At 42.3% G+C, this 27,876-nt stretch overlaps 1 protein-coding gene across 2 annotated transcripts; it reads right to left on the minus strand.

Annotated features, from left to right (window-relative positions):
- Positions 1-2,963: 2,963 nt before the first annotated feature.
- Positions 2,964-27,876, minus strand: GATA6 (GATA binding protein 6). 2 transcript variants are annotated; one of them, XM_073329426.1, is made up of 7 exons: positions 27,794-27,876; positions 25,688-26,598; positions 19,945-20,111; positions 15,992-16,117; positions 14,781-14,868; positions 14,586-14,692; positions 2,964-3,851 (listed from the first exon to the last, which is right to left on the minus strand). In XM_073329426.1, exons 2-7 carry the CDS (start codon positions 26,577-26,579, stop codon positions 3,684-3,686), a joined length of 1,548 nt encoding a protein of 515 aa, XP_073185527.1. In that variant the 5' UTR covers positions 26,580-26,598; positions 27,794-27,876; the 3' UTR covers positions 2,964-3,683. The 2 variants fall into 2 exon arrangements, with proteins under 2 accessions (XP_073185527.1, XP_073185528.1); XM_073329427.1 differs by lacking the exon at positions 27,794-27,876 and having other exon boundaries at positions 25,688-26,648.

Genomic DNA, 27,876 nt, shown 5'->3' on the forward strand with positions numbered 1-27,876 from the left:
AACATCAGAACTGGATTCCAGTATCTGTCTCATCCATGTTGTATACAGAGGTAAACCCACCTTCTTACTGTGTTTATACAGCCAAAGATTGCATTAGCCCTTTTTGCAACAGCATCATACTCGCAGTTCATGCTCAGTTGCTTGTCCACTGTGACTCCTAGACCCTTTTCAGAGTTACTGCTTTCCGGGATACAGTCCCCCACTCTCCATATTACCATACACTTAGAGCTTTTCAGTTGTCACTATGTGTCTTTAAGGAAGGTCAATCAGCCATACTATGATAATTTACATTTATATTGTACCTTTAACCTTCACTGATTCCAAAGCTCTTTATAAATATATAAGTGGGAGGACAGGATTAAAATTCAAAATGATCGGGACAAACTGGAGAAATGGTCTGAAGTAAATAGGATGAAATTCAATAAGGACAAATGCAAAGTACTCTAATTAGGAAGGAACAATCAGTTGCACACATACAAAATGGGAAATGACTGCCTAGGAAGGAGTCCTGTGGAGAGGAATCTGTGGGGGGCATAGTGGATCACAGGCTGAATATGAGTCAGCAGTGTAACATTGTTGCAAACATCATTCTAGGATGTATTAGCAGGAGTGTTGTAAGACACGAGAAGTAATTCTTCTGCTCTACTCCATGCTGATTAGGCCTCAACTGGAGTATTGTGTCCAGTTCTGGGAGCCACATTTCAGGAAAGATGTGGACAAATTGGAGAAAGTCCAGAGAAGAGCAACAAAAATGATCAAAGGTTTAGAGAATATGACCTCTGAGGAAAGAGTGAAAAAATTGGGTTTGTTTAGTCTGGAGAAAAGAAGATTGAGAGGGGACATGATAACAGTTTTCAGGTACATAAGAGCTTGTTCTACTAGCCATCTTCTTCCCTTAGTTACACCAGTGCCACCCCCTACCTACGGAGAGGTGTAGGCGCAACGGAGGGAAGAATTTGGACCAGTTTGTTATCCATTCTGTTGATGTGTGAGCCAGAATAAAACCCAGCTCTCATTCCCATAGTTGTGCTGACTCTGCAGTACCAACAGAGGCAAAAAGCAGTAAACTTTTATTTTGTCACAAGACAGCAGGGCTGCCAAGGCATACACACAGGGAGTGTCTCTAGGGTGTAAGAAGCTGCCATTTTACAGAGTCACTTTTCTGAATAAAACCATACTATTGTGTTAACACAAAACCTGGTTTATATTGTCTCACCCTAAAGACACACACACAGAGTAAACTACTGTTCTATCTACCTATCTCAGCAGGAGAAAGGGATGAGTTCATGCAACCGTTGCTCCAGGGAATCAAAGTGTTTCATAAATGATGCTTTTTCCACTAAGGAATAAAGGGAGACATTCTCCCCTGTGCTGTAGCCGATTTATGATGTTGCGACAGCATTTCAACTAATAAAGATTTCACATTGAAAACCTCTTCTCCATACGCAATTTCCTTTGCTTTCTCCACCCTGACTCCTATGAGACAGCCCTTTCTGCTTACTTAGAACTTGTACAGTGCTTTCACTGTCAAACCATTGTACCAACATTAACTAATTCACTCATCAATCCTCACAGCATCCCTGAGAGCTAGGAAGAGAAACTTTATTAACCCCGTTTTATGTGGCTCGGAAAAATAGAGGCGCAGAATTTCAGCTGGTGCCAACTGGCGTAGCTTCATTGACATCAGTGGAGTTATGCCACGTCACACCAAATGAAAGGCTGGGCCCGCGGCCGAGACTCATCCAAGATTGTACAGCATATTGATAGCGGAGCTCCGATTACCATTCAGGAGCTCCTGCTTCCCCGTCCCACACTACTGCTAATAGTACTGGAAGTCATATGAAATATTATTTCCTGTTTTCATCAGCAATGCTTGGGCCCAATCCTGTAGTCTTCACACCCTTGAAACTCCAGGTGACGTCAAAAGGATATTAGGTGTGCAAGGGAGAATCAGGCCACTTATGGAAACAATGTCATCACTATCTTGAGATGTAATATGAGCAAGAGAGTAATATTAAAAACTTGAGGAGTGGGTAGGGGTTCAATCTTATTGATTTTTCATCAGGTATATTGCCCTGTTTTTACATGCTACTGGGTATTACGGTGATAGGAGCTATAGAAATTTTATATATTCTATACATAAGATACATAGACAGAATGATTAGACAGCTAGATTAGACAGCTAAATAAGAAGACATCACTGAGTTCTTCAAACACTGCAGCTGCATCATACACATTTCTATAGCTTTTAATACTGCTAAATATTTTGTAATATACCAGAGTGAAACAAAGGAGAAGTCTCATTGTACAGAAAAAAACAATACCCTTTTATTTGTAAAGCTCTGATGAAAGAACAACTTTCCAAATGACATCCCATTTAAAAAACAATGTAAACCAACCTAACTATGGGTCAGTCACACTATACAGATTGCATCCTAAATCTTAAAGATGCCTCAATATCTTATGGAGTATTTACATATGTATCAGTTAGGTAGTAACGTTTCATTGCAATTTGTATCTTTCCAGCACATACTTATTCAATGGCAAAACACTGGGGATGCGTTTGCTTTTCTGCACAAAACTTATGAGTAAATGGATAAGGGTGTTTTTCCTGAGAGAAGGTTTGTTCTTGAAAACTGTGTTTTAACAACTGGAAATACAGAAAGTGGGATGTTTTTGCTGCAATAAAAAAAAAAGCATAAGGATGCCTAGTTAACTTTTTTCTTTTAAATTATTTACGTACCATTAAGTTAAAATGTTTACATTCATTCATTCATATAAAAACTGTTGTTAAATCTTATGCAAATGATTTAACACTGATTGCTGCAACGCAAATTGCACTTCTTTTTTTTTAAAAAATTATTTTATATATGGAAGAAAAATATCTGATTGCTACCCTGTTTACAAATTCTGACTGACTATATAGAGTTCAGTCACAAAATATTAACTTTCATAAACCTCAGTCACAGTGTACATTAAAAGTTATAATGCAGTCTTGCAAAGTGAGTAAATATTTTAAAACAAAAGATCTCATTAACGGACTCGACCTTGAGAGACTTGTACCAAACATTGTGATTTCCTCCATGGGTGTACTTGAACTCTGATGCAGGAAAATGACAGAGTAATGGAGGCATACTGGATACGGACAGTGCTAACAGGAGAACTGACCTGTGAGAGGGCATCAAAGGTTTAGTTCAAGATGTGTGCATTGGCATAAGCAATACGCACATTAGCGGTTTCTTAAATTTATCTCACTATCCCTTATCATCAAAGGCTTCCCTTATCTCCCTCCCAAAAGATGACTACACCAATCAAATTCTTTGGAGAAGTGAGAGAGTGAAAACAAACATACAATCAAAAAGGCAGCATTGCTGGATTTCTTGAAGATGTATTTCTGGAACCTAACAAAAGCTCTAGGGTGCTCTTTTTGGCTGTATTCATTTTACCCTGGGAGAGATTCACTTTCCCTTGTTTTCCTTGCATAGATGAGGAGCTGGATGCTAAGGCAGAACCTCTTTGGAAAAAACACCTCTATCATTAAGGCACAAAAACATCAGAGGAATGTTCTAGCCAGCACTCTCCCTGCTGCTCAGACTTCCTGATAAAACAGAACAAAACAAAAACAAGTGTGGACGTCTAAAGGCTGCAGCCCAGTGCAGGTATCCAGATTCATCTTCTCTGAATCATGCTAAAGCTAGGGCACACCAGGAATCCTGTCTCACCGATGCTGTAACTTCAGCTGTGGAGGTCAGGCTGACTCCTGTGTACAGCCCTTCTTGACCTGAATACTTGAGTGTGCTGCCTTCAGGGCTGGTGCTCTCTCCTTGGCCAGACATCACTGAAGAACCCGCCTGGAGAACAGGAAAAAAAACATAAGTGTGCTTTAACTCAGTCCTATCAATTAAACAAATCGGGAGTCTGGAGAGCTGAAAAGAATTTGCCTTTGTGAAAAATGGAGCCAGAGCTCCATGAAAGCTACTAGAAGTAAGTGTTCTATGTGCAGTGCTTCTAAAGCCAAGAATTCTGCAGAAATGTTATTGTCCACTGGGTGCACCAGACTCCAAGCAGAGCCGATTTGCTTGGCCTTTGTATGAAGGATCAGGATTTGACCCCATTCTGCCGCTCTTGTACCTCAAAACCTCTGATTGAAAAAAAAACCCATCAGGACAGCCAGCGCATTCTCCCCAGTATATAACGGACCCTTCTGTTGGCATTGTCCCACCTCAAGAGCTATCAGTATTTGGGAAATATTACATGATTATCTTTCAAAAGATGGAAATAATCTACCAGAAAAAGGGAGAGCTGGACAAGCCGAAAGAAATGGAAATTAGCATGATTAGATTGTAATGTGCTAGTCCGTGGGTGAGTGTGCTCTAGTGCCCCCTACTGGATGGAATCACGGGCCAAGATTTTCAAAAATGGCTACTGATTTCGGGTGCCTACATTTTTGGGTGCCTAGTTTGAGACAACATAAGTGGCCTGACATTCACAAAGTGGGTATTCAGAACTTTCTGAAAATTAAACTCATTTTAGATGCCTCAAAAAGTGGGCACCCAAAAACAGAGGTAGCCAAAATAATTAGTCACTTCTCACAGTCTTGGCCAGAACCACTCAGATGTATGACATCATCCCCATACTGCTGACAGCTAGCAAAGATTCATGTTTATCTCAAGTGGCAGAGGCCTATGCTTTCGAACCAAGACGGTCTTAGCTCCATCCTTGCTGTCACCATAAAGTTTGGATTGGTTATGGTGAGCTTGAACCACAAAGTTCTCAGTGGGCCTGGATTTGTTACAACCCTCCTATCCACTGCAACCCTACAAAGATCTAAATCAGTGAGACAAACCACAGGGAAGGTTTGGTGGATGTGACTCTGAAATCTAATAATAGTCAGTCCATTTATTTTAACAGAGAAGCTGAGAGTTCCAAAGATAAAAACAATCCACTTTTTCCATGTGACCTAGGAGATCTGCTGAAAAGGAAAACTTCAGTGCCAGATAGAGAAAGAGGCAACATTTCACCTAATAAAGGAAATGTTTAAGAGCTGACTTCATGAGAAATTAACTCTTGGATAAATTGACTTTAAAATCTTAATTTGCTTGTAAATGGATACTTGTTGGACCAAATTCCTATAAAAGGGAATAGCTGACAATGGGACTGTGGAAATAGCCTGCCCATTATTTAAGTGGAAAGTACATATATTTAATCCAATCATTTCACACAAAAGGAAAACCTCCCTCAGGCCCATCTCTCAGATCTTCACCTGGAGCGGCGCCAAACTAGCAGTTCTCATATATAAAAAGCAGAGACTCGCCCAAATGTTTATGGAAATTTCCACTTTTGTTCAAGGGCGGCTTCCCACAATGCTTTGTGAGTCTTCATGGTGAAAGGTGGCAATATCCACCAGAAGAGACAAATTTGCCCCAGGTTAAATTTCTTTTTCCACTGAAAGAGATATTTGTGGTCAGCTGATATTTTCTGCCTGTGGTAAACTGGGGTCCAGTTTCCCCCTCAGCAGAGCTCTTGAAAGTTAGTGAGGGTCCATTGGTGTAACCTGAAGAAGAATTGTCTCTGGAAGTACTTCAGAAAGTATCCATGTTAATAAAAAATAATTCAGAAGATCTGACTTTGACCACCAACCAGTTAACACAAGGTAACACAAGACAGTATGCTTACTTCTCCTGCTATATTTATGTTTTATTTATTAGATATTATACTGCTATTCAGTAAAACAAAATATATTACTGTTATAAATATTTGTAGGGTGATATAAATGTTATCTGATTAAAAACAGTGCACTTTATGATGCAGATTTATTGCTACTCCTGAAATTAAGTTCATTCTTAAAAGGTCCATTTACCCTGGCATCATTCAAATGTTTCACAATGTTTTATTTACATCAGAATCCCGTGCTCCTCTGAAAAGACATTTTACGGATAATTTGCAGAGCTGATCAGAAACCAGAAATTCTGTTCAGTGGAAAATTCTAACATTTCAAAATCAAAACAAAAAGCTCCAAATTTTGAAATTTTCTGTGAACCAAAAGTTTTTTAAAAAAAGTTATTTCAGGTCAATCAAAACATTTCATTTTGATTAAATTAGAATGTTTCATTTTCTTAAAAAATTGTAATATATGATCATTTTTGAAGCAAAACGTCATTTCAAACCAAAAAAGCTTCCATTTCAGATGTCAAAATAGAATGTTTGGACATTATCAACATGCTTCCTCACAATTTTTTTTCTAACCAAAATGTCATTGAAATTGACACATTCCCGTGAAAAGTTTCAACCTCAGAGAAATGCCATTTTCCGATGGAAAAAATGTTTTGTATGAAAATTTTCCATCAATGCTAATAATTTGTTTGAATGCTGCACTGCCTTTTCACATAATAATAATAATACCATATTGCAAAACCCACTGATTTCAATAGGAGTTTTGGGTGTGCAAGGAATGAATGATAGCAACCATGGCTGCTGCTATCCTTACTTCAATTGTTGTTGCAGTGTTGAGGTAGCCATGTTGCTCCTAGGATATTAGAGAGACCAGGTGGCTGAGGGAATAACCTTTTATTGGATCAACATCTGGTGGTGAGAGAGACAAGCTTTTGAGCTTACACAGCACTTACCTGAAGAAAAGCTCCATGTAAGCTTGTCTCTCTCACCAACAGAAGTTGGTCCAATAACAGATATTACCTCAACCACCTTGTCATGCTTACTTCAAGTCTCTTGTTGTAGAAGAGAGCTTATGTTATTGGTTATGGGATATAACCAATTTGACTGCACCCAGTCAAAATGAGCATTGTAATCTTTGGGAGTTTTGCTTAAGTAAAAAACTGAGTGAGTCTGGCAAGGTTTGGATCACAGAGCCTTTCCTTTGTAGGTTGGTGATTCAAATCCAGTTCTGTCATTAGTGATCAAAGTTTACTAACTGATGCCTGGTCAGTGGCCCATCTGAAAAGAGTTTGATGCTCTCATTCCAATTTGAAGTGAACATCACAAAAAGCAACCAGTCTAATTGGCCTCTTTATTGGTAATCTCAGCAGAATGTTAAATGGTCTGGAGACTTAGCTAGCGCAGGGTGGAAGCCCACTGCCCTGATAAATAAAGGACAAGTAAGTTCAATATATAAAATTTAAAAGAAAGATAATGTTTTCCTTTGGTGGTGTGCTGTCAGATCCATGGGTGTCTCCTCTCCTTCCCCAGGACTTTCCTTGTATTTGTCCTGCTTTAATGGTCATGGAGCAGCCTACACTTTGGGAAGAGGCTTTTATATCTATAATATATAACATAGGTTCCTCTTTAACTAGAAAGACATTTTTAAAAATACATTCACCCTCCCTGGGAGGAAAGAGTTTAAACTACAGGAAAACAATATTTTTACATTTGAACAAGTTTTGCAAAGATTGTGTACACTAGAAATTAGTGTGAAAGGTTCCCATTCACCTCTCCCTGCTGCTATTATTCCTTCGGGTAAACAGCTCACCTGCTTTTTCCTTGTCTGGAAAAAGTAATTCACTCTTTCCCTGATTCAATTCTACAAGGGTGGAGCAGAGAGATCTGTTTTGTGTTCCCATTTGTGGCTTATCTGTTAACGCTCCCGCAGATACCAGAGAATGCGGAGGCACTTCCGGTTTGAAGGCTGCATATCAGTGCCTGACCCAGACTGGGTCCAGCTCCTAAAATGAGCCAGCATGAAGTGGGGGAGGAGAAAAGGTGTGGGAGGGAGGGGGATGGGCAGGGCAGCTTAGTTTAGAAACCATTCCTAGTTAATGGCATGACAAATTCAATTTGGGGAGTTCCTAAAGTGAGACATGGAAAATAATCTTTACGTGGTGAAATGCCCATGGCTGAATCATTAGGTTACGCAGGTCTGCTCGTGATTAAACATCTCTGCTATAAGTCCCCGAACTGTATTATTGTATTATTATTACGTTAATTATTAATGTATTATTGTGGATTATTTCAACCCATTTCTCTGCTGGGGGTGAATGAGTTTATCAGGGGGATGAGAGTGCCTTGGGGTAGGGGTGGGGAGTAGGAGAAGGCTGGTCCCCGGACTCCAGCATCTTTCTGTGGGTTGGGCTGTGGGCAGGGCCTGCTGCCCCATCCTCCAGGGCATCCTGGACGGCCCCAGTTCTGACACTGGACACAGCACCGCTGTGAGTGTGGGGGAGGGGGACTGGCAAGGGGAGGGCTCTGCTGGGGAAGCAGGGGTCAGGGCATGGGGGGTCTCTGCTGGGGGGTGAGAGGCCAGCCAGGGGGGAGCTGCTCTGGGGAGCAGGGCCTGGGGAGGGAGGTGGTAGCTCTGCCGGGTGGTGGGAGACCAGGGAGTTCTGCTGCTGCCAAGGTGAGTGTGGTTAGGTAGGGGGGTGCCTGAGGTTGGATCTGCTGCCCACTGAACTAGAATCCCCTCATACTCCGTGGCTCTGGTCTCCCCCTCACCCTATGGGGCTAAGAAGCTACCCTTAGGCTAAGTAGCCCTTGCCCAAAACTGACCCCAGGGGATCCATGCTTTCCCCACAGGGCCCTCCCCTTGGCCCTAGCAGCTGATCCCCCTCTGCAGGGGAGGCACCCTGGAGCTCACTAGTCACATGGGGATTTTCCCCTCTCCCCCACCTCCTGGGCATCTCTGACCTCAGCACTATCCAAGTCCCCCCCCTTTGGGCCTTTCCCCTGTACAGAGGTGAGTGTGCATGGGGCATGAATCTACAAAGGTCGGTGCAGCAAAAAAATTATGGGAACCTTTGCCATAGACCAAGGAGGCGGGAGGCCTGGGGTCAAATCCCTGCTTCACATCAGGCAGGGATCTGAAACCGGGTCTTCTACATCCTGACCATGTGCTCTAACCACGGGAGACAGAGCTGACCTGGCTTAGGTATTTGACTCCAGGAGAGGATCCAAAGTGTGACTCCTAAGTTGCTCGGAGAGGTGGTGCTTAGGTGACTCCCTCTCCTTGGCATTTCCTACTGGCTAGCTTAGACAGCTCCCTGCCCAGCGAGCTGGCTTTTTTGAATCCCCTTTTCAGGCACCTAACTCTCCCCATGTCTTGTATAGGAAGCCTGGGCACCTAATTCAGGATAGAGAATTCCACTTGGCAGCAGGACACCTAAACGTTGGGTACTGCAACGCTCAGCCTAAGTTACCCATGTAAATTCCACCCCATGTGTAGGTCTTTGGGGACAAATTCAGAGCAGCCATGGCACAGAGAGAGAGTGTGAGACTCTGTCCAAGAGGCAGAAACTGAATAGAGTCAGGCTGGAAGAGTTGGAGAAGGAAGATCAAGGAGTTTGAAGTGTCAGGGTGGGATCCCAAAGCTGTAGTGAATCCTCTGCCTAACTGGCATTGCGCTTATAGTTCTCCCCAACAATATAAGACACAGACAGACACCACTACATACATTTTTTACACTAAAGCCTAAAAATCTGCTGCCAGTTTTATCTTGTGAGAGGCAGCCTTGCCGACTAAGAGAGGCAGAATTCCTTCCCTGCTCCCACTTGTTCCAGGGGGAAGTAACCAACTATTAATACTGGCCCTGAAACCAGTGACAGATTACTAACCCCATGCACAGACTCAGCTGTGAAGGCCATAATATCAGGGGACAGAGTCAAGCTTCCACCCACTCCCTGCGTCTTTCAATCCACTTCCTACCAATCTGCATTGTGGTGATGGAGAGAATACTAGAGATGCAGCCTATTATCTCCCCGCCCCCATGCTGGCAGTGGAGATGCAAAGAGGCTGTGGAGGAGATTTGGGGAGGGGGAGCAGGGATTAACCAAGTGCCATGAGCTGCCCCTTAGTTAGTACTTTCACGGGGCTTTAAAGATCTAAAGTGCTATATCAATTCTAGGTGTTACTGGTTTATGGCTAGATCTATAGTAAGCCAGTCTCTACTGATAAATGATGTGCATCCTGTTGCATTGCCCTGGCTTGGCTCAGCTTCAGTGATAACCTTTATTTATTCAAAGCACGCTTACAAAAGTTCTTTGTTACACAAAACCTGATTTGGTAAACGTTGGGGGTTCCCTTAATTTTCCAGTGTCCGTGGCTCTCCTGTAAGCCTGCCTATCCATAGCACTTTCTCTGAATATTATTCTTCTGAATACTATTGTTTCCTTTTCTGCTGTAATCTTGTCTTAACAATGATTGACTTAAAAATAAGTATGAATATAACAAAAATGGAATTCTGTTGATTCAGTGACATTGCCACTATGTAGAATTATATTTTTAATGCTGGTGTAATTACTCCTTTTGCTTATACTAGAAATGTGTAAGTTTACATTTACTCTAATCTCTCCTTTATATTATACCAAAATAAATCTATGGTTAATATGTCACTAATTTCCAAAAGACAGCCAATATTCCAGCCTGGCAAGACTGCTGTACATGCTATTGTCACTCTAAGGACCCAATCCTGAAGTCCTTCTAAAAGCAAAATTACAAGTGAAATCAATGGGAGTTTTTCCTCCACAAGGACTGCAGGACGAGGCCTGACATTAGACTATCACAATATTTATTTGTATGGCCCTTCTGAGAAAAATTTTGTGTTCGTTTCCGCTCATTAATAAACAAAACCAACCAAACAAAAATGTCCTTAAGATTTTAAATTACACGGCATTGACTCAATTTTTTTGCTGCACAGACTCACAAAATTGCACTGTTATGCATTAATGGACACATATATCTACATACACCCACTCAGTTACCAGATAAACAGGAATGAGTTCTTCAGTTCCAGGAATATTGCTTGGGTTGTATGGGTGTAAGTGAGGGCAATAACTGGCCTGCTATGCTTAAAATTTATCATGACCAGGACAACATAGACAAAGGACCCCGTCAGTCTCTGTCCACCCATGATGCGGGCTGAACTTCAAAAGAGTGGAAGTGCTGTCCAGGAGCATAAGCTGCAACAAAATGTAGAGCACCATCATGGTCCCCGTGAAAGCAAGCCCAGGTGCTCCTCATGGACACTGGACGCACAAAGTACTGGCATGCTGCAGAAAGGGTGATCATATCTATTCCACAGGGAGCATAAGTAGGCAGAAGAAGCTCCCCTATGTGGTCTCTCCTGGCCCAAAGCAGAAAAACAGATGTAAAGGACAGCACTTCTAGACACGATCCAGGCTGCTTTACAAGGCACCATTTGTGGTGCACATTGGTTCCCACTGGCACACCAAGATTCCTATTCATTGCACAAACGGCAACAGGAGAAGTGGGGCCCTGGCTGCTGTGCTCTGATGTGGATTTACATCATCCAGACAACTTGCTATATGAGTGTGCCATATTTTATGCCCAAGACACAATGACCATAGCAATTCCAATGCCAGGTGCTGTAGTGGCTCCTCTTGCCACAGAGTTCAGGGCCTCTTTCAGCTCTTATATAGGCCCAACGCTTTACTGAAGGGAGAATTCCCTCATTGTTGCTGTATCCTCACTGACATCAGCTCTGGCTCATGGAGACTCCATCTATTGCCATAAAGAGCAGACTTTGTAACAGTCCTTACACTGTGTTTTGTCCTAATGGGGTAATGGAATACTGCTGGCAACCATGCCCACTGCAGCCTCTGCACATCTACAGAAGGGTGTGGACTGGGGCATATGAATTTTATATTAGTTTATTTCAGCATATTGTTGTGTGCAGTTTTCTCCTCTGTGCACTTAACGGGGGGCATCAGTGGGATGATGTGTCTCAAGATATAGAGGCAGTATGTTTTGAAAGTTTCAAATATTCTTTTATAAGGATATAAAGCAACTTCATATAGCCTGTAAACGGTGCTGGTCCATATTAACAATGGAGAAAACTCAGTACTTATACACAGAAATGGGCCCAAACTAAAATCCCTAGATCCAGATGTGAATTTTGCAAAGAACCCCCATCTTTATAATGGGTCATCCCAAAAGCTCAGATGCAAACACTTCCAAACATTGGGATGGTCTAAGTCTGGAGCTGGATCCAAATGTTATAATTCATGCCCATTGCTATTAATCAATCATATGTTTTAATTTTTTTAACTTCTTCAACTAGGGGCATAAAATCAACATTTAAGCCATCGTCTTTTCTCAAGGCTGGCAGCCAGTAAAATTCCCTGTATGAAATGTGCAGTTTCAAAGCTGCTCAGTTGAGTAACTGCCTTTCAGAGGATAAGTACCTTCTCCCTCCACCCACCTCCCCCATTTATTTTACTTTTAAAGGAAACGGAAAAGGTAGGGCTGAAAATGAATCTTGCTGAAACAAATTCTGCTGAATTTCATTCCCATTAGATTTCCACATTGCTAGGAACTCTTTTGGCAGCCTTGCAAAAGCATAACAAATTACTCTTGTACCAGCAAAGGAATTCATTTTCTCTAAATGATTCATTTAGCAATAACATTTCTATGAATTTCAGGCAATAGTTTCTAAAACTTCATATATTTTTCCCTAATGTATTTTGGTTCTTTTTTGTCAATTTAGCATTTTCCTACTCCTCAAAGTATAAGAAGTAGGGCAGTCAAAAATGTGTCAATACAGTGAGCTACATGGAATGAGTTTGTTAGAATATATAGTTCATTATAATTCCCAGTGAACATGTGTCCACATTACAAAAACACCAAAAGCACAGTTGGCCCTAAATGACAACATTTTTGCTAGAAAAGCCGAGGACTAAATAGGCATGGAGTCATCCCTATGAGCAGTTCTTCCAGCTGATACAGGTAGATCAGCAGGGGGAAGCTTGCACTGCTAATGTCTGGGCTGTACCTGTTCTAATAATAAGTAGAGAATGGCCATCAGTCCATCAGCTCTAAATTCTCATGAAAAAAATATCTGAATGGGTGGAGAGGGAGAAAGAGGTTTGGCATTAATATAAATTTTTTTTACATGTGATCAGATTTAGGTTCCATTGCTCTGAGATGCTGAATGCCCTTAATTCCCATTGCCTTCAACAGGTCCTGAGCATGCTCACCAACTCCTGTGATTCAGACACAGAGACCGAGCTTACTTCCACTAAAGTTAATGGTGAAGCGCCCCATGACTTCAATGGCAGCAGGATCAAGCCTTAAAGACCATGACCTTCTGCTTGCATCTTCTTGCCTCTCCTGTTCCTTTCACATGTTAATTATTGACTGCCTAAAGCAAACAAGGTTATAAGATCAAGTGCGTGGACATGGGTATATATAGTACATGCCATTATTCCAACTACTTCGCAGATTCAACTCTTATAATGTGCATTCATGGTTCAAAATGGACAAGTGGGAGATTACTTGCCATTATTACTGGTTTAGGTCTCATCCAATGCCACTGAAGTTAGTGGTGAATTTAGATCTAAGTGGATTTTCTTATCAAATGTTTGGGAGAGGGGAGGGCACAGAGGGAGCTTGAAACCTAATAATTTTCCATTTTAGACCTTTGTTTTAGTTTCAAATTTCCCTTCCTTTAATGTATTTTATTTATTGTTTGAACTCTCTGAATTCTTTCGTGTCACATACAGCCTTTTAATAACATCGCTTGCTGGCATCAGATACAAAAGTCCAGCATCTCTGAGCAGGATTGTTGTAAATAAGTCTACAAACAACAAAACTTGTTTTTGTTTTTGTTTTGTTTATGGTGAAACTGCATATTTCAGGAAAGAAACCACGGAAAGGTATTTGGATCGGGAAACATACCAAAAAAGAGTTATGATAAACAAGTTTCTTTTTAGTAATAAAGGAACAGTGAAAGCCATGCTAAGGGTATCTTTTAAAGTAAATGATATAGTAAATGAAGAATACAGAAGACTGCGACGGTGTGTGTGTGGGGGGGGGGGAGGTGTAGATAAATAAAAGAGGTTATAAATTAAACTACTTTTCAACTTTAACTATAGTATGTATTATCCCAAATGCTGATCTGAGGGGTGGTAAGAAGGTGTGGTGTGTAGATGAAAATAAGAGTTTGAAATAAACAAGATATTGTTCAGTGGACCTCCTGGGCTCAGTCCTGTGAAGTACTGAACAGCCTCCACTCCCAGTGGGAATCTTTCCATTGATTTCCATGGGCTTTGGATCAGGCCCTAAGTGCACATCTCAATTCATCTTTCCTGTACACAGACCTCAGGACTGAGTTTTGTTGCTTTTAGTGAGACTTTAAATTACGCTTGGGGGAGGGAGTTGGGTGTGTGTAACGCATGCACACATTTTTAAATAACTTTTGGAAAAGATGAGATGGGTGGTGCTTTGAATTAGACATGCACGTTGGCCAGCATTCAAGGAATCTGTGTTATGTGCACTAATGTTATTGATGTTGTCACGATGCCGTGCATTGCTATTATGTCTAAAAAAACAGTTTTAAGATAAAACCATTTAAACTCTTCAAAACAAAATGTTTTTGTGTAAGCTTTGGTTGATTTAATCATAAAATTTATATAGATCTTAATTAAGAGGTCTGTAAAGTACTCCAGCTTGTCGTTTTGTTTACATTTATATGTAATTTCCTCAGAAAATCTTGCTCCTGTATCAGCTAACAAAACTGAAAAGTTTGTTTAGATTATTGTACTGTTAGATAAGATAAAAGCTGAGATAACATATTGTACAGCGATCAGCTTGCTTACAAATAAAGATACTATTTTATCACTTACCCCCGAGGCTGTAGTTTGTGTGCTAGGGGAAGCATTTTTGCTACAATCATCTGAGTTAGTAGAAGACGTGGATGTTGGAGTCATAGGAACTGCATTATTATTGTTACCTGCAACAGCAGTAACTGTGATTAGAAACAAATATTTTCCAGAATGACAAAATCCTTACATCCAAATATCCTGTCTTACAATATTTACCAGAACATGTCTTTGACTTATTTATGTTCTTTGGTTTTCGCTTTCTAGTCTGAATTCCTTCTTTTTTCATGGCAAGAGGCCGAGGAACCTGGGGGGGGGGGGAAGGTGGGGAGAATGAACACAGATCATAAAGTTTTTCATGTACAGCACTCAGCAGAAACCAAATTTTAACATAAGATCAAATGGTGCTACCAACTAAATCAATTGAAATCAACACTTTAAAGCATTTTTATGATTATATAGACTCTACTTTCCAAAAAATACCTAATTTTTCCACTGTTCTAGCAGTGATTCCAAAAAGTCTGAAGTTTTTACTTAGGCAAAACTCTCATATACTTCAGCCAGAGATTTTCCTAAGTAAGGACAACAGGACTGGATCCTAAGGATTTAGAGGCTGATCCTGGAAAACAGATACACATGAAGGGCCCAATCCTGTTCCTACTGACTCCAGTTGTGCATGAACAGGCCTTGACCTAAGTGCTTGTAGGATGGGTCTTTAAAACGTAATATATATTCTTTTTAAGTATTTATCCATGTGAACTAATGCATCATATTCAAGCTTATCTTTATACCAAGAAAATGCGTAAATAGCTGCTTTGGAGTCTGGGTCATTAAAGGCACAAATAACATACCTTTGAAATAGAAAATATGTATTCAAAATTAATATCACTTACCCAATAAAAAATAGCTTTGGAAAATATAATCAATTAATGTACGTGATATGATCATGTTTTATAACCATCACTTAATTTCTTTTTTTAAAATGCTGGACAAAGTATTGATAAATTCTAAAATCCCAATCCTTCAAAGACTTATACATGTGCATAACTTTAGTCACAAGATTTCCCAGAGTCTAGAGCTAAATGGATTCCATTATATTCACAGTACAGTTATTTTCTTACACCATTATTTTTCTACATTTGCTGAAAAAGTATAACCAACAATTTACTAACAAGTGCCATTCCGAATAATTTTTTTCTTATTCTTCAATTTAACATACATTTACAGAATCTTTAGATGGCTTCATTTAGGCTCCGATCCTGCAACATTAAAGTCGAAGAGAGCTTTGCTATTGACTTCAATGAGCATAGACTCAAGCCCGTGGAGCCTGCCCCTGTTAGTGCTCAGCACACTGAAGTCAATGGATGTTCCATACGAGGATTGGGTCCTTACGAAACAGGAATCAAATGTGGACTGAAATAGCTGCCTACCCCGTGAAGTTTCATATAAAGGCCACAGGCATTGCATACTGGCTCGCCCTCTGCATTCCTACGCCACAGGGTTGTGGTTGTGGTGTGACAGTTGGCACAAGACAAACCAAGCCGTCTCGAAGAAGGCTAGGGGACAAGCACAAGTAAACAAAAACATAAACAAGCAAATATAAACAAATGTAGTTTGCCACTTAACAGCTGGAGAGAGGAATAGACTGGTAACTGGTTTACCAAAGCTATGTGTAATACAAAGTCAGTATGACAACATTCAGCTTCTGTAAGCTGCTTCAAAACCTAATCTAATTAAGCCCTCCACCCACCCCAGAGTGTGTGTATTATTATCCTCATTTTATAAACAAGGAAACTTATGCAAAGAGGTAATGTGATTTTCCCAATTCTGGAGAGGCAAAATTAGAACTCAAGAGTTTCTGATCACCAGTTGTGTGTCTAGACCATGGGATATCATCACTTCCTCTGATAGGTTGGATATGAAAGGATTTGAACAGATTTCCATCCAAATTGGAGCACTCTCCCTTTTCACAATGTGCTACTGTAAAGTAATCGTTTTGACGCAGCAGTTTTTTGTGTTGCCTTAAATTGCCTACTTTTTAAGCATTGCCTTAAATTGGTTTGAGAAAAATCAGCTTCTTTTAATGACCTTCCTACATCAGCAGTGAAAAATGAACATTCCAGTATGGCAGGGATTCTGTTTAAAGCAAAGAGACAGCTCAATTTTCACAAGCTGAACTTCACCTGAAGGGCTGACAGCTGCAAACTTTTGTTTTGACATGGAAAAGGAATATGGAACAGATATCAAAGGGACTTAATATGTACAACAAACAGTGTCATTTTTGTAAAAACATATTTATCACCAAGTGAAAAACAACATACTTCAGGAACATGCTTTACAGAACAGTGCTCTCTCTCTCTGTGTGAATGTTCTAGGAAGTCAGTAAATTGGTGTGCGACAGCAAGGTCCATATTATAAACAAGCCATTTATGACACTCTTCAGTGGAGTTTGGAGCCAAGATGAAGCAACCTTATATCAGAAAATACCATATAACAAAGAGTTTTATGACTGCAGACTATATATCATAAGTGAAGCCAGTCCTCATAAATATGTGAAATGAAGGTGAATGGGTTATAAAAGTTCCTGTAACAAGCGCTCTCTTTCACATTCATCACAAGCAAGGAATTCCAGCTACATCATAAATCTGTTATTTTACAAAGTATTGCAATGTCAAAAAATCTGGGACTAGCTATGTTTGCAGGCTGAAAAGATTAGCATGGAGCAGTCAGTTTCAGTGCACTGCATTCAGCCCATCATGACCATAAAGAAAGAGTCCACAACAAAAACTAATTTCTTGGGCCCTTTCCATTTGTATCATTTACTGTTGGTTTGCTCGAAATATCTGGAGACCTTTGATACCACACCTGCCGCACAGAAAACACAAAATAATGTTTTCAGAATGATAAGTACTTTTCAGAGCTATAGTCAAGTCTCTTGAATTCTATCCATTTGTGTAACTAAGTAGTGAGCTGTAACTTTACATCACAGTTGTAAAGAGAATTATAAATTAAATATAATTGCTTTGACTGGGAACTTTGAATCTAAAAGTCATTACTGATTGCATACTGTAGACAATCAGCAAGCTGTGGTTTCAATCGGTACCAATTTAAGGCAATACGGAATGTACTGTAACAAATAATTAGTACTGAAACAGAATTTGTTGTATTAATTAATAAAAGAAAATGAAAGATACACACTGCTTCCAAATTCTGCTTACCTTCCTAAAGCAAAATGACTGTTGAAATCAAGAGAGTTTTGTGTGTTTGTAACGTGAACAGGATTTGGCCCCAGTGTATACGCTGCATTTTCTAAAATTTACATAGTTGGATCTTATCACAATTTTTTTGTTTTTCTTTTATTTTTGTTTGCATGAAAATTAGCATAAGTTTCAATATATTTTATATTGAAAGTTTTCTATAATTTTCTGCATCGCTGTTGTAGTAAAATCTAATTTATCTAAAAAACTATTTAACTTTCAAAAAGTTTTGGCACTAAAATGGAAAAAAAATCTTGGCTTTCCTGCTGCAGGAGCTTTACCATTGACTTCAGTAATAGTAGGACAAGGGCCAAAACATGCTTATCATCTTCAAACCATTTTTTATATATACTTACAGATGTATGAATATACAATCATACATAATATATAATTTGGTTGTATGCATTTGGAATAGATTATGACTATATTTTTCATAGAACACTGTAAAACTTTTGTTTCATTGAGGTGTCAGATTGAAATTGCTGCAATGCACACACACACACACACAAAAGTGAAAACCAGGAACACCATGGACCAGATCCTCAGCTGGAGTATATCTGTTCCATGACCTTAAAGTTAGGAAAGCTATGATCATTTACACCAGCTGAGGATCTGACCCCATGTGCTGCATTTTTCCTGCTAAATAGCCTTAATGAAATTTGCTAAATAACCAGTTAAGAAATTGAGCATTCAACAGTAATTAACTTTTGCTTTTAATGAATTATTTGGCTTAAGAGCAGGCATTTCACTAGATGAATGTTGACATGATGAAGAAAATGTGGCTTTTAAAAGCTTGTCAGGTTTTTAAAAGCTTGTCAGGTGGTTTTTTTCCAGTTACAGAAAATGTTGTAGTGGATGGTGATAGAATTGTTGTTTAATAAAGAATGGCATTTCTTTTTATACAATAGAAATATGAAGGAACTGCAACAGCTGGGGTGATTGAAGGGGTCTTGAAGCTTGATCAGTTTGTCACACTGTCTTCAGACACTGGGGGTCCAAGCCCTGGTTTGGATTATGTCAACATCACTTATTATAACTATCCCATTAATGGCAATTATCGAAAGGAGAATTCTCTTTCTTTTCTGTCCTCAACACAGATTTATTAAAACCTGTCTGCAGTTCCCTCTTGTTCCATTTTCTCCTTCCCTCTTTAGTGCCAGTGCTGAATTATAAGATGGGGTTCTGGTCTGTAGTGTTTGTTCCCCCCAGGGTTTCAATGTGTGTTTTTGACAAATTATGGTTCATTTTTAGGCGTAAAACAAAAAAACAAAGGCTTTTATCTTGTTTAAGCAATTGGTTTTCCTTGAATTATATAAACAAAAATCCCAGAGATTCAGAGAAATAAGCTCTTCACAAACAAGGTAGATCTTTAGGAATTTCTAGCCCCCTGGACAAACAATTTTCAACACTCCGAAAGCTGAAACTTCCAGTATTTTCAGTGTGTATCTTTAAACATCTGCTTTGCTTCTTTGATGGGGGTTTATCAATTTTAAAAAAAACACCCAAAGGGAGAACTCTTATTTCCCCTGTTTATGCTCCAACATAATTATGACCTAAAGATGAGCCAGGCAGCAACGCTGGATTGAAGCACTAGAAGGACAGCAAGAGGGCTGCATAGGGGGAACCTAGGTTACAGCATAACCCGCTAAGGCTAACACATCTTCTCACAGGTTAGTCTGCCACTTCACCCACGTTAAAGGGGCTTTTCCACTGTGTTGAACTCATTTTCTGCCGGTCAGGACAGGGTCGCCCTGAGCCTACAAGGTGCTGAGCACCCTGGGCTCCCACTGACTCCAATGAAAGCTGTGGGCACTGAAGGCCCTGTCGCTGCATAGTTAGGTCAATGGGGGGGGGGTCTTCCTACTGAGTTCAGTGGGAACAGAACTGAGCCCTACATTCCTGGCAGGATCAGGGACTGTGTGAGTGGGCAGAGGGAGCTAAAGGGCAAATTGTGGGAGCTAGGACTGCAGGCTCAAGCCCTAGGAACAGGGGGTCGGTATTGAAGGCTTATGACGTCAGCAGCCGTTCACACTCAAAAGGTGTGACTCCAGTTTCTGAGGGGGGGGGGCTGGAATGTGGAATGGGGCTGGCTCCCAGCCGTCTGTGCCTGGCGCTCACTCACTCACCACTCTCTTCTGGGGTTTGATGAGGGGCCTGCTTAGGCCGTTCATTTTGGTGTACAGCCCGCAGGCGTTGCACAGATAGTTGCCGGTGCCGTCCCTTCTCCACAGAGGGGTCTGAATGGAGCCGCAGTTCACACATTCCCGGCTCTCGGACAGATCTTCCAGCAGGTCTAGGAGGGGGACACAGTCAAAGGAAGGCGAGTTAACAATACAACCATCCCCTGCTGTCAGACCCGGGGGAGCGAGCTGCAATCAGCGGGCAGAGATCGCTGGCTCTGCGGGGAGGGCTGGGGGCATTGCGCAACAAGACGGCGGCAGGAAACTTGCCCAGCCCCAGCGAGCTTTGCCCTCTGCTTCCTCCCTTTGACTCATCCTCATCAGAGCCATTTTAAAGTGAAGTCGTGCAAGGCCCGGCTGAACCGAGATACCCCGGCCGCGCCCCCCCTGCCCCCCACTCCCAACCTGCGTCGTCATTTGCTCTTCGGAGCCTAGCACAAGCTCAGGTCACGGCTGTCCCCTGTGGCAGCAAAATGCGCCTTGGGCAGACGAATCGAAGTGACCCGTTTACCATCTGTCCCCGGGGGCTCTCTCGCGATCTGGAAGCCCCAGGCCAGGCTGACCCACGCCCCCCCCCCCCCCCCCCCAGTCTCCAGCCCTTAGCTCCTCCGGCCACAACGCAGCTGCAGGCACGACTCTGAATCTCTCACCACTGAGGTCAGCGCTGTTTAAAACACCGCCTGATGATGTTTCCAACCCGCCTGGCCTTGATACACATGCTCCTCTCGTGAGAGAGCGTGACAAAAATGCCACACAGTAAAAACAGAATCGTGGTAACAACCCACGGGGTGGGCCTTCCCCCCCCCCCTACGGCCCGATCCTTCGCACGTTGATCACAACGAGAATTTTGCCATAGCGAAAACCCGCAGGACAGGGCGGTTGGGTCAGTTAAAGATGCAATCGTGAACTTTTGAAACTGAAAATCAGACAGTGCGATATTTACCAATTTTCGTTTAGTCTGGCAGAATTATTCGGATCTCAGAATTTTACCAACCTTTCGTATATTGCCTATATTGAACAGAATCTATTTTCAATCAGAACTGCTCGCGGTGTTAATTTAAATTATTTATTTACTGTATAGAAAGAAGCAATAAATTAAAAGGCGTTTACACAGGGCAGAGATTGGTGTTCAGAGCTCTTATGTTCGTTGCCAAAATATCCACCTTCCAAAGTCCACTTGGGAGTCTAACTGTAATCATAGTAAATTGGAAGTGAAGTTATTTTTGTCAAATAATTCTCACTCACGACTGAGCAAGTGTTTGATCGTTTTAGATTCTTACTGAAAAAAACGCATTACAACTTGTTAAAACTTCAATACAAAAAAAGTCTTTGCTAACTGGATTTTACTAAATCTGTAGTTGAGACAACGATTAGTGTTGTGTGTGGGGGAGAGAAACTAAATCTCATTATTAAGAAATATACTAAGTGGAAAAATACCTAACATTTTATCACAGGGATCTATTAATTACTAAACAGTTAATAAAGATACACATGTTAGGCAATAAATAAATAAATCCCAACTATAACAATCAAACATTTCCTCCTGTGGAACCCTTTCTTTTATCTGATTCATCTCTCCATATTTTAAAGATAGAGAACAATTTATATATATGAAAACGTTTTAAATTATCTCTGTACAATATATGTGTGTGTGTATATATATACACACACAAATATATATATATATAAATCAATTATATATATATTGATTTATATAATTGTGTGTGTGTGTCTATATACACACGCATATATTATACAGAGATAATTTAAAATGTTTTACTTCCATATCACTTTCTTAGTTTAAGAGAGGAGGAAGCCATTGTTGCAGAAGTGTAGCTTCATAATTGATTCTCGCTCCTTTTAATGCCCTGTTCTACCTGACTTTGTTCGTCTTGAGGTTACTCTTTTATGTTTCACATATTAGCTTTGTGTTCCCTAAAGTGAAAGAGATCTTGTAAATGTCAAATAAGGGTTTGATATAACTGTTTGATTATACTGAACGTACTTCGCCTAGAAAGAAATTGTATTTCCCCCTCCCTGGTCCCCCTCCCTGCAAATTTTTTTCCTCCCTTCATTTACAAAAATTACAAGTTCAAATGAAATCAGAACATGGCAGAGTCCAGAGACCACAGTTCAAATTACACTGTCAGCTTGTAACTCTTAACACATCACTAAGATTTATTAATCTTTGCACTAAAAGCTGCCATTGAATACAGTAATCAGTAAAATGCTTAAGGCTTCAAGGACACTGGAGTTAAACAGTTATTTTTTCCAATTGTTTACTTTAAAATGTTACCTTCATACCTATGGAAAGAAATTCTATGGAGGTAATATATCTCTAGCCTTTAGAATAGTTCTTCCTTAATCCATGCTAGATATATTTATAATTATAATAAAAAAATATAGCTTTAATTGTTCAGTAAAAGCTTAGAAACTCTTATAAGTAAAGTTATGAGAATTCTGTCATTGTATTATTTATGAGAATTCTGTTTCCGTTAAATTATGAGAATTCCACGATACTCTTTGCCTTACATTTAAACAAAGAGCTTGATTGCACACACTGCATGTGTTCTGAGCGCTGATCTTTTTATTTGATAAAACGTTTATAATTGGACCCATTTTAAATGCGGGAGTCTAACTTGCAGAAACAGAAAACTTTTTATCATTAGTCGGAAGTGATGTGATGGAATCGGTAGTGGGGTTTAAGGTTTGTTTTTTGTTTTTTTTAACTTTGTGCAAATCTCCCCGAATCCATTATTTTCCTCTCCAACAGAGACACTTCTCTCCTTTGAGTTCCCACCCGGGAATAAAAGAGCGTTCATGGAAATATTAGGAGACGTACACAAATCTATAGTAGATATTGTACATTTTATTTGTGATATCCGTTTATGGTTATTGTATTATACAGCAAGCACCCAGAACATTAAGTGCCATAATTATTATAATATTACAGGCCCAAGCCAATGGGGATGTTTCTGAGTTAAAGCTGTGGGCTGGAACTCTAAGAATGGATAGCATAAGAGAACCTCAATTTGTGGAGGACTCTAATCGGTTTGTTTGCTTCTATTTTAATGTTATATCAAGCATATACTAGACCTTGAAATCCTCTTAAATAAACTAGTTGATGGGGAAACCATACAGAAGGTTATTTGTGCTGAGATAATATTTCTCACACAAATATATGCAGTGTAGTTGTAGCCGTGTTGGTCCCAGGATATTAGAGAGACAAAGTGGGTGAGGTTATATCTTTTATTGGGCCAAGTCTGTTGGTGAGAGAGACACGCTTTGGAGCTTACCCAGAGTTTATCCTTACCCAGACTTGAAGGACAACTCTGTGTAAGCGGGAAAGCTTGTCTCTCTCACCAACAGAAGTGGTCCAATAAATAAAAAGATATCACCTCGCCCACAAACATTATAAACAGATTGCATTCACATGCTACTCTGAATTTAGTCTAAACCTGATTGGGGGAGGAGGGGAGAAGAAAGAGATGTTGAGGTCTGGTGACTGACAGGACACCTGCGCTTTGTAGTTCGGATGCACACACACTTTGATTGTTCCTAGTCTGGATCTTGCCTAGAGTCTCTTATTTCCTTCACAAGAAGACATTAACCCCGCTCTGAAGACTGTATCTCCAGCAGCCAATGCCTCCCCCCGTCTTGCACATGCCCACACCTTTTTGGTCACAAAACTGATCTTCAGGAAAGTTTAGGGGGGAATACCGTTAGAAACATTAAAATGTACCCCGTGAAATTAGCTGAGCTACTTTCCCGGCCGTTTTAAATCAGGAATTAAACATATTACACTCCATGTAATATTATCACCGCTTTTCCAAAGACAAGGTTGTAGGGACCAGGGAGGGATATACTACCGACTTAATCGTTTTAACATTGTGTAAACGAAACAAGAATCAAATCAGTTTCTTGAAGAATACATAAGGAAAGTACATCTGGTATTTTCGAAGGAGAATCAGTGATCCAGAAAGAGATCCAGGGACAGAAATGTGTCCGCTCGCCCTTCCTTGCAGATCTAACCCTTCTTCCTTAACCTCTTTCTGTTTAGGGTTGCCCATTCCTTCCTTCCTCTTCAAACCTATCCATGAGCCTTTTCCCCTCCGCCCTCACTCGTCTATGAGCATTTCCATTCCCATAACCCTCTCCTTAGGCAGATGATATGATTGCTTCCTTGCGGGTTTGATCCAGGCCGGTTATCACCGTGTTTTACACTTTAACTTTGAAAGTCCTGACACTCAACGTTCGTGTTGCATGAGAGGAGGAGGGTTTTCTGCTTTGCTTTGCTCTTTCACTGCTATCTCTAAAAAATTAATCATCTTTATTCTCTGTGTCACGTTAGTAAACACGAGAGTGGGACTTAAAATGCCTAAATCAAATATGTTGCATTTGGGGGACTGGAGAAAGATTGTTTATCGAGCGATGAAAAGATTTTTAGGTGGTTCCTTCTGTTGTTTAGAAGGAAAATTGTACTGAATCCATGTGCATAAAATATTTATTAGTAGAGTGACAGGCAAACGCAAGCGCAAAATTATATTCCGACTGAAAGAAATTGAAGAGATTGCAATAACCAAAAATCATCGCAAAGTAACTCAGTCTTCAACCCCACAGTTAATTTAATGACGCGCATAATTTCTTTTGCTAAAAGACGCTTCCATCAGTACATTCCGCCACTGGGAGCCTGACTGTGCCAGCGGTTTTAAAACAGAAATTCCCATTGATTTTAATTTAAAAATTGCTAACACTAACTGGCTTTGGATTTGCCTTTGGAAATCACAAAAATCCATTGAACGAGTCTCCGTAATGTGCCTGAATCGTTTATTTCGAATAGAAGATGTGATTTACACTGCATTTTTTCACTATTTCTTAATCGGATTATGTTAATACGGGGAAGCACAAATATACAATAAAGAGACATCTGGAAGTGACTTACATTAACCAGTTCTTTTCTTTTCTTTCAAAAAAAAAACAGGCTTAAAACGCCGATGAAAAATACTTCTAATTGATGCCATTTAAAAAAAAAATACAAAAAGCAAGGCAGTAACTTTTATTCCAAAAGATACTTTTGTATTACCGGCCCCCTGCCTGCCATTATCACCAAAGCCACACCATTCAAAAACACCAAAAGAATGGGAGGTCTCAAAATACTTCCACTGATCCCTTCCAAACCACTGTCCCTGCACACAACTCAGGAGAGAAAACTTATTCCAAAAGACACCTGAAGGTCCGCGGCCTTTTAGGATTCCTATTCAGCAAACTTTATGCATATTCATTCAAAGCCTGTGTTTGTGCTAATACAAGGGCTCCTCCTGGCACCTTTATCCTCCCCTTTAAAAAACCCACAAACCCCACACGCCCCAGGATCTTCACATTTTCTCCAAAGACACCGACCTCCTCCAGTCCTCCTCCTCAAAGGATACACAAATAAGGACTAATAATTATACTTCAGTGCCATCTGCTTCCCTGTCACTTCCTCCCCTCTCTGCGAGCACAGCTCCCAGCCTTGCAGCAGAAAACACAGGCTGGCCACAGACAAAAAATGCCGCCCCAGCTCCCCTCCCCTGGCGGGGAAATCCTCTCTCTCGCTCCCTCGGGTTATTTCGTTCCTGTTGCAGCCCTCGAGAGCTTGGCCGGCCCTTCACCCAGACCCAAGCCCGTGGCGGGGTCTGGGCGCTCTTACCTGAGCTGGGAGCCCGCACCGGGATCGGGGTGGCTCGGCTTTGCAGACAGTGCAGCATGGAGTTCTCAAAAGGTCCCGTGGGCCAGGCCGGGGTGAGCTGGGGTCCCACATAGGAGGGGTAGTGGCCGGGGTAAGATCCGTTCAGAGGCCTGCCCAGCGGGCTGTACTGGTCCCTGGCATTGAGGCTGCTGCTGTAGCCCCCCGGCTCTCGGGAGGCCCCGTTGGCCATGGGCGGGCTGGGGGAGTAAGGGAAGCGGCCCGAGGGGTGCGAGCCGCTGCCGTTGCTGTACGAGGGGCTCTCCGAGGCCGGCTGGGGCCACACCGAGTGGCTGCTGCCCGGGTGGCTGGGCTGGGCGGCCCCGCTGCCTTGGAGGTAGGGGAGGCTGGGCAGCATGGAGCCCACGCGGGTGGTGGGCACGTAGACCGGGGAGCTGGCCGTGGAGTGCATGAAGCTGCCGGCAGATCCATCGTAAGGGGCCGGGGGCCCTTGGCTGGCCGAGATCGCCAGGGTCTGGTACATCTCCTCGGGCTGCTCGGCGCCGAAGGGGCTCAGCTTGGAGCCGCGGCTGGACCAGAGCAGCTTGTTGGTCTGGTCTAAATCCGTGAAGAGCAGGATGTCCTCCCAGCTGGGCAGGCTGGGCGCGTGGGGGGCTCCGAAGTGCACGTAGGGGGCGAGCAGGGACCTGCCCTCGGCGGCGGGAGGAGGCCGGGTCCCTTCGGGCTCGTGCTGCGGAGTCTTGGAGGAGCCGCGCTCGCCCGGGGAGCAGCAGGAGGAAGAGGCCGGAGAGGGCGGAGAGGGGCCCGGCTCCCTGGCGGGGAAGGGGCAGGAGGAGTCGCCAGCGTCCGCGCCGCACCGCTTCACCACGCACCAGCCGCCGTCAGTCAGGGCCATCCAGGTCCCCGTCTAGCCTCTGGGGAGGGGATGGAGGGGGGAGCCGGGGGGGGCACAAAAGAGAAGAAAAAATCCAGTTAGCAAACAGACCCCAGCGTCTCCCTCTTTGCTGAGACCCGCTGGGGGGGTGGGGGGGCGAGGGGACCCTCTAATCGCTCCTGTCGCCTGGGCGGCGTTGTCTGGCTCCCGGGCAGAATAAGGATCAGCCGGCAAAGGTCATTAACACCCCCCAGCCCCGCGTGCGTCCTAGCAGGGCGCGCCAGCGGCCCGGGCTCAGCTGCCCCCAGCAATAGGTAAGAGCAGACAGGGAGCAGGGCACCAGGCTGTGCGTCCCCACCTTATCTTGGGTGGCAGATCGAAAACGAGAGGGGAAGGGGAGAGCCCCGTTTATTGTCGGCTACCCACGCGCCCCTTCCTTGTTTTCCGATGCGTGAGTCATCTGAATTCCTTCCACGGGGAAAGCGATTAGCAATGGCACGGGGCAGGTTCTCTATAGCTCTTGGGAAACAGACCCACGGCGTTCCATCAATCCGTGTCTTTCCCTCGGTTTTGTTTGTTTCAGACAAAAGGTCGCAAAAGGGACGGGGTGTGCAAAGCCCACCCAGGAAAGGCGATCTGCTAAGGGCGAGGGGCATGTACCTTTCGGAGGAAGCTGGTGCCAGCCTGCGCCACTTACTCCGGGCCTGTGGAGTTGCAAGTCCAAACCCACTATAGCACACCTTGGAAATGGCACCAATCCACAATCAACAAACTCAAACTGCGGCACGTCAGACCAGCTGGGCCCCCCGGCGGAGATCACACCGCGAGCGTATTAAACAGGCTACACACCCCCAGCCCAGCCCAGTGCCAAGTCCTTGGAGGAGAGGGGTAGAAAGCGACAGAGAGAGTTTGGAGAAGGGGGAAGTGTCAGCCGCTCAAGCAACAAAAGTGGACGCGCAAGTTTCCTTCTCTGAGCTTCCCAAACCACCTCGGGACTCTTAAGATAACCACATGAATATCAGTCCCAACACACAAACCCCCCTTGCAAACAGGCACAAAATACGTCTCTCCCTTTGCAAGATAACTAGGAGATAAGGGGCGGGTAGATAAGGCTTCCAGGCAAAGGGATCAGAAGTCTGTCCAGAGCAACTCCTCGTGCACCAGCAGAACCCTCAGTGAGCCCGGATCGTGTTTTAAATCAAGAGTACAAGAAGAAACAAAATCAGTAAGCAAACCTCTCCTGATTGCTTCGCATTGGCTTCCTTGCTTTGGTCTCAGCAGGCTTTAATCCAGTGAGCGAGGAGAGAGGAGAGCGGCA

This window comes from Lepidochelys kempii, chromosome 2 (genome assembly GCF_965140285.1).
Source record: "Lepidochelys kempii isolate rLepKem1 chromosome 2, rLepKem1.hap1, whole genome shotgun sequence".
Lineage (NCBI taxonomy): Eukaryota > Metazoa > Chordata > Testudines > Cheloniidae > Lepidochelys > Lepidochelys kempii.

Coding starts and splice junctions, on each gene's coding strand:
- GATA6 (XM_073329426.1), bottom strand. CDS start 26,579: ATGGCCCTGACTGACGGCGGCTGGTGCGTGGTGAAGCGGTGCGGCGCG. Junction 16,118..19,944: donor TCAAACCCCAGAAGAGAGTG/GTGAGTGAGTGA, acceptor CTTGTCCCCTAG/CCTTCTTCGAGACGGCTTGG. Junction 14,693..14,780: donor TAAGTCAAAGACATGTTCTG/GTAAATATTGTA, acceptor CTGCTGTTGCAG/GTAACAATAATAATGCAGTT.